Raw genomic sequence first — 13,839 nt, forward strand, 5'->3', positions numbered from 1 at the left:
ATAAAAAGTTATGGCTAATTTTAGTTTATGCTGGGTATATTTAGACAAGTGCCAATAATTTTTGAAAAAAAAAATTATTAGCAGCATGAGAGTGGTGGGAAAATTTAGGATAAATAGTATATTTCAATTTCAATAGGGTACCACTGTTATTTCTTACTTTTTCCAATATACCCACATTTTCTCTACACCTTAAATTTCACATGAATAAAATGTCTAAACCTACCTTTTATACCACTGATTTGACATTTGATCGGATCGCGGAATTTCCTTATTTCCCAAAAAAAAAAACACCCTTTCACATAAAATATTCTTATATATGAAACATTCGTACCAATTTTCATTGGTGTAACAATTTTGTTCCAGTTTTTGTGGTACTAATTCCGAAATTTATCATTGCTTTAAAAAAAATACACCCTTTCACTCAAGATAATTTTGTACACTCTATTGATTCTTAGTTCTTATAACAGATATAACATTCTGTTATGACACACACAACCTAACCCATAAAAAAAAACACCCTTTCACCAAAAATATTTTCAAGAACTTTATGAATCCTTTGTCCCTACTTTATCATGAACCTTCATCCCGAATTTTTTTAGTGTATCATGTATATCACATTTGTTTCGGTTATATTTTACCTGTTAAAGCAAAAAACAAACACCCTTGTTTTAAATCGACAATAACTTTTCTTAGAGCAATCGTATTGACTTTATTTTTTTTTGTCATTAGATTCAGCATCAACAAATATCTTGAAAACATGTGTCATATGATGATATAGACAAAGAATTTTGTTCAGTATATTTTTGATACCCAACTTTTTTTATAGACTTTTTTAAAGCAAACTTATTGCCAAGTTTCATAAGTGTAACAATTTTTTTTTATTTGTTGATTTTATGTACTATTTTACCTGTAGGTACTATAAATAATACAATTTTGACTGATTTTTTAGTAATTTCTTGTTTTTTTGCTCTTTAAACTTTATTTGGTATAGTGATTTGATTTTTTTTTAATTATTTGATTAGATGAATCACAAACAATAGTAATTGAATTTAAAAAAAAAACAAAACTTCTCCAAGTTAGTTAAGCACCAGACACCCACTCAATTAATATTAATTGAGTAAAGATAACAATAATTATTTAATTTAATTTATTTTATTTATCTAACTAAAAAATCGTCTTGCTTAAAGTTCAGCTTTAACAATTATCTATTTGATGTTTTACATAAAATATTAGATAAATTAGATTATTATTTATCTTCATCCAAAAGATAACAGTTTCATTAATTTTCGTCAACTCTTTTCAAAGCAACTCCCTCAACTGGCATTAGTTTAATATCTGCCAATTTTACAGTATCGCTAAATAAAATAAAATAAAACAAAAATATTTAAAAAAAAATACTAATCAATGTTATTTTGAACATTTTACCCAATAGCATGAGGAGAATTTCTGCTAACAACCGTATATTCGAACAAGCTGTTCTCGTTTCCTGATCTTAAGATTCCTCCTATGTCTTCTTCATTATCACCAAAATTGATCAAAAAACGATATTCTTCATCTGAAGATCGTCTAAAACAGAAACCTATTAAAACCAAGACTCTTTTCAAATGATATTCTAGAACCTACCGAATAATTTGAAAAACATTTTCATTAACCGCCGCATAACTAAAACCATCTTTATCCTTAAATGCTTTGAATGCAGGTGTTGCCATTAATTTCTGCAAAGCTATAAAAAGTCTTAGCGGACTTTTTTTCGAAGATAATTGATTTTGTACGTTAACTTTTGTGTAATTATTGCTAATTGGTAACCAGGTATTGTTCGACGATGAGAATCCAGCTGATGTATCGTTGTTCCATTGGAAAGGACTCCTTGCATTATTACGCTCTTCAGCAATAGAACAATTTTGACATGTAGCAACATTGGACATTCCAATTTCTTCACCCTACAAATTACAAATACAAGGTATTCAAAATTATTCTCGACTTCCTTGAATAAGACTTACGTTATAAGTGATGGTTACGCCGGGTAAACCAGTTAGCAGGAAATACATTAAATCTGTCTTATTTTCACCAACTCGTTCGATAATTCTGTCTTTATCATGGTTGCCAGTCTAAAATCAAGAATTATTTGCTCTTAAATCAAAGTTAAACCAATGATTGACCACAGAACCTACCAACCAATTGGCTGTTTGATGCTTCTTCCACATAACATTCATCCACGAATCTACCAAAGTTTCTATATTCCTTGCATTCACTGTTAAATTTAACTGTAAAAATGCAAAGTTGAATGGAACATGAACACCGTTGTGTGTTCCATTTCCAGTGATCTTATCAAGCCATTCGATTGGTGAGTAAGCTTCGGCAAGCAAGACCCTGAAATAAATTTATCATACAAAAAGTTCATTTTTTAATGGAAATCTTACTGTTCAACCACACATTAAAATGAATTTAAATACAAATTAAAACATATTGTATAATTTTATAAAAGAAATGAATTTACTAAACACTGAATTAAAAGATTAAATAATTTATTAAAAATCTTGTTTTTCATTTTTTTTTAAGATCACATATTACATATCACATTTTAAATTCTTAATCTAACTTAATTCTAAACTTAAAATTAATAAAAATTCTTAATATTCAGCTTCAATCCTGAAAAAGAAAAAAAAATTTTATTATATGTTGCAAAGGTAAAATATCATCAATTTACCCTATTTTATAAATGCAATGTAAATAAAAAAAAATTGCAAATTTATGTCCATTGGAGCACCAGCAAAATCCAATTGCCTAATAAGGGAGTTGGAACCTGCAAATGAAAGAAAAATTAAATTAAATTGCTTTAGTTTCATATTTGTAAACTATTAGCACTAAATTACAAACAAAAAACAACACATAAATCACAAAATTAACAATTTACATTGAAGTTGCAATTTGCAACCCTTATATTAAAACACACAACGTCACAAGTTTATTTTTTTGTATTAAATATACATAAACAATTAAAATAAACAAATATAATCACTTCAATGACTAAACGAAAATGTTTAATTGTATATAAACAATTAAATAAACAAATTTACAACAAAAAGGTTTTACAAAACATAACCTACAAAGTACACATATTATTTTTACTAAAATTTCACTTATAAATTTATGTCCCCGAACAAATACACATTAAATTTAACTAATTTAACAATCTTTTAATATTTTTACAATAAAAAATTAAACAAAACACAAATATTTCACGAATAAAATAAACAAATAAAGTTAAACGTCACTTGTAAACATGCGCGAATAAACAAAGTTGTTTTGACGATACAACTTTATAAACCGAGATTAAAAAACTTATTCACAATACAAATATTTAGTTGGGGAACAATAATTTTGTAATGAATTATAAAAAATGTTAATAATTTATTAATAATTTAATATTTTATAATTCCTAATAGATCCAATAAGTGAAAAAGAGACAAACATATATACCGACAACAACAAACAATCATATGAAAGCTAAGCAGCTGGAAGAAAAATGCTGCCAAGGTTCATTATTTTCAACAAATTTCTACAAATTTGAATGGCAGCACCAAAGCTCGAATTAGAATATAAAAGGGCGACAATTTTCTGGAGAAACTCACTTTTTCCCGACATTCCAAGCGAGAAGGATCTATCAAAAATTGTAAGTTGTAAATCAAATTGAAATTGTTTTACGAATATATACGTAAAACAAATATAATTTGATATATTTTTTAACATTAACATTTAAAACTAAATAGTAAAGAAAAGGTGAAATTCGAAATTGAAATCGATCGATGACAATATACGTCGTTCGAACATAATCTCGAAAAAACCCTTTTTTAGTTGTGATTGTTAGTAATTAATTAACATAAAGTAGTATTTATAATTAAAAATTCGATTGGAAAGTGTTTGATGGCAATATACGTCAAACACAAATCTTTCGAAAATAGTTATTTATATTAAATTTAATTAATTAAGCATTATCCAATAATTGTTAAGAAATTGAACGGATAATAAAACTTACATTTATTAATAAAATTATCACCGCTTCCGACTTCTTAATTTTATGAAATTTGAACTTTCGTCGAATACGTACAGTTGTAAGTATCAACGTTGGTCAAAAAACATTGGTGGTTCCATCCAGGAACGGTGATAAATATTAATAATTTGTTAGTTTATTAAAACCGAATATTCTTCTTTTTTTTTATTATTTTTTTTTGTTCACTTTGTTTTTTTTTCTGTGCTAATCACAGCAAAAAAAAATCAATTACACGACCGGGTCACAAATTAATCGCATTTATATCCATTCAATCATGAATGATCTTGACAAGCTATTAGTCAACCAACTCGTTTTGAAAACGAAGATTGAAAAAACAATCGAAAATGGCAAAAAAACCAGATTGGAAAAACGAACGGCTGGTTTTTACAAACAAAAAATGATCGATATGCGTGAGTTTTGGCATGAATTCGTTAAACAAGATCGACAAATAAATGAAGCCATCATCATATCAAAGGCTGAGTGTGAGAATGCCTATATAAAAAAGCAACAATTCGATGAAATCGAAGTCAAATACGATGAGTATATGGGCGAGCTTGAAGATGGTATCAATAGAACAGCTACAGATACCAACCCAAATTCAACGGTTTTAGCAGAACCTCAGTTCAAATATACTCAATTGCCAAAAATTACATTGCCAAAATTCGATGGTGATTATAATTCATGGAGATCATTTTCCGATTTATTCACATCATTAATTCATGATAACAACCAGCTGCAACCGGTACAAAAACTCCATTATTTAAAGGGATGTCTAAGTGGTGATGCGGAAAAATTATTAAAACATACTCCCATCACTAATCAAGATTATGAACCGGCTTGGAGTAAATTAAAAAAGCGATATGAAAATACTAGAACTTTAGCAAATTTTCACCTCAAGACCCTAGTCAACCAAATCAAAATTACTGCTGAATCGGGAAAGAGCCTAAAAATGTTAGTCGATACAACCGAAGAGTGCTTACAGCAGCTCAAGGCGTTGAAAATAGACACCAGTCAATGGGATGCATTGTTAATATTTTTAATAGTTCAAAAATTACCATTTATGACATTGCGCCTCTGGGAAGAGGAATTGGGAGATAACCAAGAACTTCCAAAATACTCAACATTTTTAGCATTTTTAAACAAAAGGATTCGAGTATTGGAATCCATCGGTAATACCATTGGTGCAAAACCAAGTACCGCCAACATAAAAAGGGAAAACATTCAAACCTATCACACCGTCGTTAATTCTCATTGCCCCGCCTGCAATGAAAAACATTACGTTGGGACCTGTAAAACTTATTTAAATATGGATGTACCTACACGCAAAAAAATAATTAAAGCATCGAATAGATGCCTTAACTGTTTTTCAAACAAACATTCGCACGCAAAGTGTCGAAATAAGTTTAAATGCAAACAATGTCATCAATCACATCACACTACACTTCATTTCGATGAGTCTTCATCAAAGGATTCAAATACTGAAAGGGTTAACAGTAATGATGCTGAAAGGACAAACACTTTCCTGTCAATGGAAAATTGTAATGCTCTATTGCCAACGGCGTTGGCAACAGCATGTGACCGCAATGGTCGTTCAACAATATTGCGATGCCTGATAGATACAGGATCGCAAACCTCATTCATCACAGAAAAAGCCTGTCAGAGGATGCAAATACGTGGAACACCCACATCAATACAAATTCACGGTCTAAGCAAAAACCAAACTGCATGTTCCAAACAAAGGGTGCAGTTAAGACTTAAATCTACTAAAAACAACCATACGGCGGTAGAAGTGAAAATGTTCGTATTAGAAACAATCACTGACCTACTGCCAGCTAAAGAAACATCAAGTCAAGTCTTAAAACATTTCAAAAATCTTGAACTAGCGGATCCAACATTCTGGAAACCTAATCCAGTCGACATTTTACTTGGAGCTGATGTATATGGCCATATTATTCGCGAAGGCATACGCTACGCTCCAGGTAGATCCGTAGTCGCCATCAACACTATATTTGGATGGATAATATTAGGAAATAATTTTATCTCACCTAACGTTTCAGTAAAGACATTCATCGCAACTACATACCCCATCAACGAACTCGGATTTCTACTTCAGAAATTCTGGGAGATGGAAGAAGTGCAAACCTTCAACACACAAACTCCAGAAGATCAAAAATGTGAGGAGTTATATAAAGCCAACTATGAACGGCTGCCAAATAATCAATATATGGTAAAATTACCATTCACAGATCCAAATGGACCAAGTCTAGGTTCCTCAAGGGAACTCGCGCTGAGGCGTTATGAATATTTACAAAGGAAACTATCCAAGAACGCACAACTTAAACGCGAGTATGAAGCCTGTTTGGATGAATATATAACCATGGGTCACATGGAAGAATGTGAACCACCCAAACCAAATGAACCACATTATTACATACCACATCATGCGGTTTTTAAACAAAGCACCACTACCAAACTACGGGTAGTTTTCGACGCATCTGCTAAAACTACAAATGGTAAATCACTGAACGAGCAATTATTGATCGGTCCAACCATACAACCGAAGTTATTCTCTACTGTTCTCAATTGGAGAAAACATAAGGTAGTGATCACAGCAGACGTTGAAAAAATGTATCGAATGATTTGGATGCACCCAGAACATCGCACGTTTCAGCGCATCCTATGGAGAGATCCAGAAACAAAAATGCTTAAAGATTATCAACTTAAGACCGTCACCTTTGGCGTGTCCCCTGCACAATTTTTATCCGTTCGCACAGTACAACAAGCAGCACTAGATGAACAAGAAACATATCCATTAGCAGTGAAGGCAACATCATCAGAATTTTACGTTGATGATTTACTGAGTGGAGCAGAAACCATCGATGAATGCCTGGAATTACAAAGGCAGTTACGAGATATGCTTAGTAAGAGTGGATTTAAACTCCGAAAGTGGGCAAGTAACCGAGTAGAAGTCATATCACGCTTACCAACAGAAGATAAGGAGCTACAAGGTTCACTCGAACTACAAGAAACGGAATCTGTAAAAACTCTGGGAATTCGATGGTATCCTGCAGAAGACTACTTCACTTTTAATGTTCAAGGTTTATCAGATACGCAGGCCAAAACCAAACGTATCATACTCTCGGAAATAGCATCATTGTACGATCCAGTTGGATGGATCTCGCCTATCATCATAACAGCCAAAATACTTATTCAAACCCTTTGGATCGGCGGTTACTCTTGGGATAGCAAGGTTTCTCAAGATATCACACAACAATGGTACGATTTTAAAGAGGATTTAAAAAATCTGAATAAACTAAAGATTCCGCGATGGATTGGTATATCGAAAACCAACCAAACAAACCAAATTCACGGATTTTGTGATGCTTCTATTAAAGCATATGCCGCAGTTCTATATATTCGAACCCAAGATGAAAATGGAAACATCAAGGTAAATTTATTAACTGCAAAATCCAAGGTTGCTCCAGTAAAACCAATAACTTTACCTCGTTTGGAATTAAACGGCGCATTGTTGCTAGCCAAACTTATAAAAGCTACGATTCAAGACATGCAACTTGAAACCTTTCCTGTATTTCTATGGACGGATGCTACTATTGTTTTACAATGGATTCGAGAGCATCCATCGAAATGGAAAACTTACGTTGCAAACAGAGTTGCAGAAATTCAAGATGTGACACCTACTGAATATTGGCATCATGTTCCAACAAAGGATAATCCAGCTGATTTAGCTTCGCGGGGAATAACAACCAGGCAAATCCTTGATTGTGATCTATGGTGGCATGGACCTGAATGGCTTAGCCAAAATCAAACCCAATGGCCAAGAAATCCAATTCAACTAGAAGGAACAACCTTAGAAGCCAAGGCACCATCTATAAACACATTACTTTCAACGTCTTCAAGCGACTGGTTGCCAAAGTATTCATCATACACTAAACTTGTCAGAGTAATAGCTACGGTATTGCGATTCGTCGAAAATTGTCGCGACCGTGAAAATAAACGAACAAGTCCGTTATCCGTTAAGGAATTGAATGAATCAAGCACGCTGATCTTAAAAATGGTACAAATCTCAGCCTTTAAATCTGAGTTAGATATATTCAAGGCAGAAAAACCTCTATCCAAGAAAAGTCAGCTTATAACGCTTAGCCCATTCTTAGATGGAAATGGTTTGATCCGAGTTAGAGGTAGACTGGAAAACGCAGATGTTCCATATGATATGAAACACCCCATCATTTTACCACGAGATCATCACGTCTGTAACTTGATTATTGATAAGGCCCATAAGGAAACATTGCATGGAGGCACTTCATTGGTTCTTAACACTCTTCGCAATAATTTTTGGATCCTCGATGGAAAACGAGTCGTAACACGGGAAATTCATAAATGCGTTATATGTGCAAAACATCGAGCAGCAATAACGCAACAACTAATGGGAGCTTTGCCGGCACCTAGAGTTAACCTCACAAGACCCTTTACACATGTGGGTATTGATTACGCTGGACCCATACAACTTAAAATGTCCACTCACAGAAACGCAAAACATTACAAAGGATATTTTTGTATCTTCGTATGCATGGCAACCAAAGCTATACATATAGAGGTCGTATCAGATTTGACCTCAATGGCTTTAATAGCAGCTTTAAAAAGGTTCGTGTCTCGACGAGGATTATGCTCGGACATATATTCAGATTGCGGAACGAACTTTAAAGGTGGAAAGGTGAAATTGGATCGCGATCTAGAACAAGCCATCAAGGAAGCAGCTCCAAACATAGCAAATTATTTGTCAACCTTAAACATTAACTGGCATTTCAACCCACCTGCCGCTCCACATCACGGAGGATTATGGGAAGCAGGTGTAAAATCCATCAAATATCATTTACGTCGTGTGCTAGGCACAACGGTTTGCACATTTGAAGAACTCGCGACATTGCTTGCTCAAATTGAAGCATGTCTAAACTCAAGACCCTTATGTGCATTGAGAAATGATATTGATGATCTGGCGGTTCTAACCCCAGGTCACTTCCTCATCGGTCAGGCTTTAAATGCAATCCCTGAACCTGACCTAATAGCATCAAACTCTTCGTTCAACCAAAGATGGAAACATGTCCAACAAATGAATCAACATTTTTGGAAAAGATGGTCAACGGAATATTTAAACCGTCTCCAACAACGCCCTAAATGGCTAACCAACGAACAAAGCCTTAAGGTTGGAGATGTTGTCCTAATAAAGGATGAAAACACTCCACCGACTGCTTGGCCTTTAGGGATAATACAAATGATTCATCCTGGAAAGGATGGATTGGTACGAGTTGTAACGGTTCGAACAAGATTTAGTACTTGTCAAAGACCCATTGTAAAAATTTGTCGTTTGCCGATCGACCAAGTCGAAACTATTACGACAACATGAAACCAATTTATACTAATACTTTGTCCATGTGTTGTTTGTAGTAGTTACATGTCGTGTCGTACTTATAAAACTTTCATACAAATTTCTACAGATAAATATTCTTACAGTTTAATATGCAATCCAACTGGGACGATATGGATTATATCACCATTCTTGAGGATATAAGGTTTTCACCACCTACCATTTCAACCCCATTGGTAGAATTGATACAGGAAAACCTAAGGTGGTCGGCTGAAGTGGAGAATGAATCCGAATTAAGGTGGTCGGCTGAAGTGGAGAATGAATCCGAATTTATTCAAAATAATGAAGGCTTTACCGAACCCCAAATACAAATTCATAGAAACGAAGGCATACCGATTCCGGTTACTATTAATGGGTCGACGATACATTCCCTCGATAGATTACGCCCATCCTCCACTATCCAAGAAATAAAAATGAGGATAGATAATGATTACCAGAAGTTTATAACCCGCGAAGGGGAAGAACTCTTCATTAACAGGGATACTCTTAGTAGGATTGATTTTGAAAGGATCCGAAATAGTAAGAGGAAGCAATTTTCGGTAAACCTACCTGACAGGTACCAAGTTAAGGTAAACGTAAACAAGGCTGGAAAGGTTGTCTTTCATCACCACCATCGCCGTGGGATAGAAAAAATAAAGGCCAGAATACTTGAACGTAACCGTTCAACGGGGGGAGTATGTTCAACCACACATTAAAATGAATTTAAATACAAATTAAAACATATTGTATAATTTTATAAAAGAAATGAATTTACTAAACACTGAATTAAAAGATTAAATAATTTATTAAAAATCTTGTTTTTCATTTTTTTTTAAGATCACATATTACATATCACATTTTAAATTCTTAATCTAACTTAATTCTAAACTTAAAATTAATAAAAATTCTTAATATTCAGCTTCAATCCTGAAAAAGAAAAAAAAATTTTATTATATGTTGCAAAGGTAAAATATCATCAATTTACCCTATTTTATAAATGCAATGTAAATAAAAAAAAATTGCAAATTTATGTCCATTGGAGCACCAGCAAAATCCAATTGCCTAATAAGGGAGTTGGAACCTGCAAATGAAAGAAAAATTAAATTAAATTGCTTTAGTTTCATATTTGTAAACTATTAGCACTAAATTACAAACAAAAAACAACACATAAATCACAAAATTAACAATTTACATTGAAGTTGCAATTTGCAACCCTTATATTAAAACACACAACGTCACAAGTTTATTTTTTTGTATTAAATATACATAAACAATTAAAATAAACAAATATAATCACTTCAATGACTAAACGAAAATGTTTAATTGTATATAAACAATTAAATAAACAAATTTACAACAAAAAGGTTTTACAAAACATAACCTACAAAGTACACATATTATTTTTACTAAAATTTCACTTATAAATTTATGTCCCCGAACAAATACACATTAAATTTAACTAATTTAACAATCTTTTAATATTTTTACAATAAAAAATTAAACAAAACACAAATATTTCACGAATAAAATAAACAAATAAAGTTAAACGTCACTTGTAAACATGCGCGAATAAACAAAGTTGTTTTGACGATACAACTTTATAAACCGAGATTAAAAAACTTATTCACAATACAAATATTTAGTTGGGGAACAATAATTTTGTAATGAATTATAAAAAATGTTAATAATTTATTAATAATTTAATATTTTATAATTCCTAATAGATCCAATAAGTGAAAAAGAGACAAACATATATACCGACAACAACAAACAATCATATGAAAGCTAAGCAGCTGGAAGAAAAATGCTGCCAAGGTTCATTATTTTCAACAAATTTCTACAAATTTGAATGGCAGCACCAAAGCTCGAATTAGAATATAAAAGGGCGACAATTTTCTGGAGAAACTCACTTTTTCCCGACATTCCAAGCGAGAAGGATCTATCAAAAATTGTAAGTTGTAAATCAAATTGAAATTGTTTTACGAATATATACGTAAAACAAATATAATTTGATATATTTTTTAACATTAACATTTAAAACTAAATAGTAAAGAAAAGGTGAAATTCGAAATTGAAATCGATCGATGACAATATACGTCGTTCGAACATAATCTCGAAAAAACCCTTTTTTAGTTGTGATTGTTAGTAATTAATTAACATAAAGTAGTATTTATAATTAAAAATTCGATTGGAAAGTGTTTGATGGCAATATACGTCAAACACAAATCTTTCGAAAATAGTTATTTATATTAAATTTAATTAATTAAGCATTATCCAATAATTGTTAAGAAATTGAACGGATAATAAAACTTACATTTATTAATAAAATTATCACCGCTTCCGACTTCTTAATTTTATGAAATTTGAACTTTCGTCGAATACGTACAGTTGTAAGTATCAACGTTGGTCAAAAAACACTTACCTTGTATCTCCGCCATTTTCTTTTTGATAATTGTCCAAAAAGTTCCTCCAACTATACAACAACTCAACAGTTTCATACTGATTCTGAGTGTTGATGTGATTATTTGGATCTTCATCAGGATAAGTTCCATTCTCAAAAACCTTTTCATACATGTGAGGAACAGCATCAATTCGAAAACCATCAACACCTCGATCAAGCCAGAATTTCAAAACATCGAACAATTTTTCGTGAACTTTTTCATCTCTGAAATTAAAATCAGGTTGTTGTGGCAAGAATTGATGAAGAAAGAATTGTTGACGTTTTTCGTTCCATGTCCACATTGGTCCACCAAATACACTAACCTGTAAAATTATGGTAAAATGGCAGAGGTTTTGAGACTTCACATGAAGGTATTCTTACCCAATTGGATGGAGGTAATTTTTGTCCCGGATTTTGTGGATCATTCAAACCATCAGCCCAAACATAAAAATCATCGTATCCATCTTCTCGATTGACTGATTTTTTGAACCATTCACATTCATCACTCGAATGATTTGGCACAAAATCCAAAATAAGTTTAACACCAATTTCCTTGGACTTTTCAATCAGAGCATCAAAATCTTCCAAAGTTCCGAAAATTGGATCAATTTCGGTGAAATTGGAAATATCATAACCATTGTCAACCATGGGTGACTTGAAAACTGGCGATAACCAAGCAGCTGTTATACCAATTTCCTTGAGATAATCTAGTTTTTCGGTTGCTCCTTTAAAGATTAAAGTAGTTATTAAAGTGTTTTTTAATAAAGTCTTTTTAAATTTAATGTTACCTTGTAAGTCTCCAATTCCATTGCCATCGCTATCCTTCCAAGATCTTGGATAGATTTGATAAAGTGAAGCATCTTCCCACCAATCTAAAGTAGCAGCAAATGTGGTAAAACTTAGGCTGAGTGTAATAATGAAAACTGCATACAGTTGGGTTTTCATCATTTTGTTGAGATTTGTGTTCTTGGGATCTAGATTTAAGTGAACGATATTGCTTAAATTATACCACTCTCGGTTCTGTTATTAATTGTTTTAATTGCGTAATACAAGTTTTTTATGTTATCACTTAAAACATATTTGGCAACAATATACCGCATTTTTTTTTTTTTGGAAAATTAATAGAAAAGTTGTCGCAATTTTGTTCCAAATTAGAAAAAAATTGGCAGATGTTTAGATTTTTTATTCTAATATCCTTCATTTTAATATAACATTCAAAATATTTTAATATTATTAATTTCATAAAATAGTTTTCATTCGTTTAACTGACTGCCCCTAATCCCTTAAAAATAACACTTTTACACTTTTTGTTAAAATTTTATTTTACCAAATTTTAGTCTTATAGACTAGATATATCAAGAAAACCTTACCTTTTTCACAAAGATCTTTCGGAAGAAAACAAGCAAAAGTTAAAACTGATTTCTTTTATAGTCTAACCTGGTTAACAAATACCTAAGAAAATTTAAATTGTTGTTGTTAATGAAACATGTGTGTAAACATAAACAAAATAAAATAATTAAACTTGACAAATGGCTATAAATGGTTTTAAAAAGCCAAAATTAATGTTTGTTATATGTAAATAAACATTTTTTGAGATAATAATTTGCAAAAAAGGGTGATACAAATAATTTTCTAATTTCCGTTAAAAATGGGACAAGGTATCTGCTGCTAATGTGGAGACTCTTTCGTTGGTATCAACGAGTTTCAAAAGCAATTACGCAGTTCAATAAATTAATAATCTGTTTAAAATACATTTTTAAGTTTTCTTAAACAAAACTTGAATAATGAAAAATGATGTTCCAATTTTTGCCTTAATTGACATATTTTTAGTTATTGACTTATGTCTTGTTAGCAGATCAGCCAATTTCATTCAAAATTTATTTAGAGTTATTTCGTGTCAATTTAATCTATAGAACCGAACAATTT

General features: G+C 31.8%; 1 protein-coding gene across 1 annotated transcript; it reads right to left on the minus strand.

The window, feature by feature from the left end:
* Positions 1–1,220: 1,220 nt before the first annotated feature.
* On the minus strand, positions 1,221–12,883 carry LOC129911642 (maltase A2-like). The gene is made up of 8 exons (XM_055989503.1): positions 12,702–12,883; positions 12,295–12,638; positions 11,896–12,236; positions 2,172–2,370; positions 2,001–2,108; positions 1,624–1,940; positions 1,426–1,566; positions 1,221–1,355 (listed from the first exon to the last, which is right to left on the minus strand). Exons 1-8 carry the CDS (start codon positions 12,859–12,861, stop codon positions 1,280–1,282), a joined length of 1,686 nt encoding a protein of 561 aa, XP_055845478.1. The 5' UTR covers positions 12,862–12,883; the 3' UTR covers positions 1,221–1,279.
* Between the last annotated feature and the right edge of the window lie 956 nt (positions 12,884–13,839).

The sequence above is a fragment of the Episyrphus balteatus genome, chromosome 2 (assembly GCF_945859705.1).
Source record: "Episyrphus balteatus chromosome 2, idEpiBalt1.1, whole genome shotgun sequence".
Taxonomy (NCBI): Eukaryota; Metazoa; Arthropoda; class Insecta; order Diptera; family Syrphidae; genus Episyrphus; species Episyrphus balteatus.

Bases quoted from the DNA above. Each gene is read 5' to 3' on its own strand.
- LOC129911642 (XM_055989503.1), bottom strand. From the start codon at position 12,861: ATGATGAAAACCCAACTGTATGCAGTTTTCATTATTACACTCAGCCTA. The intron at 1,941-2,000 runs GTAAGTCTTATT...TGTAATTTGTAG, and splicing joins GCGTAACCATCACTTATAAC to GGTGAAGAAATTGGAATGTC. The intron at 1,567-1,623 runs GTAGGTTCTAGA...TTTCTGTTTTAG, and splicing joins AATGTTTTTCAAATTATTCG to ACGATCTTCAGATGAAGAAT.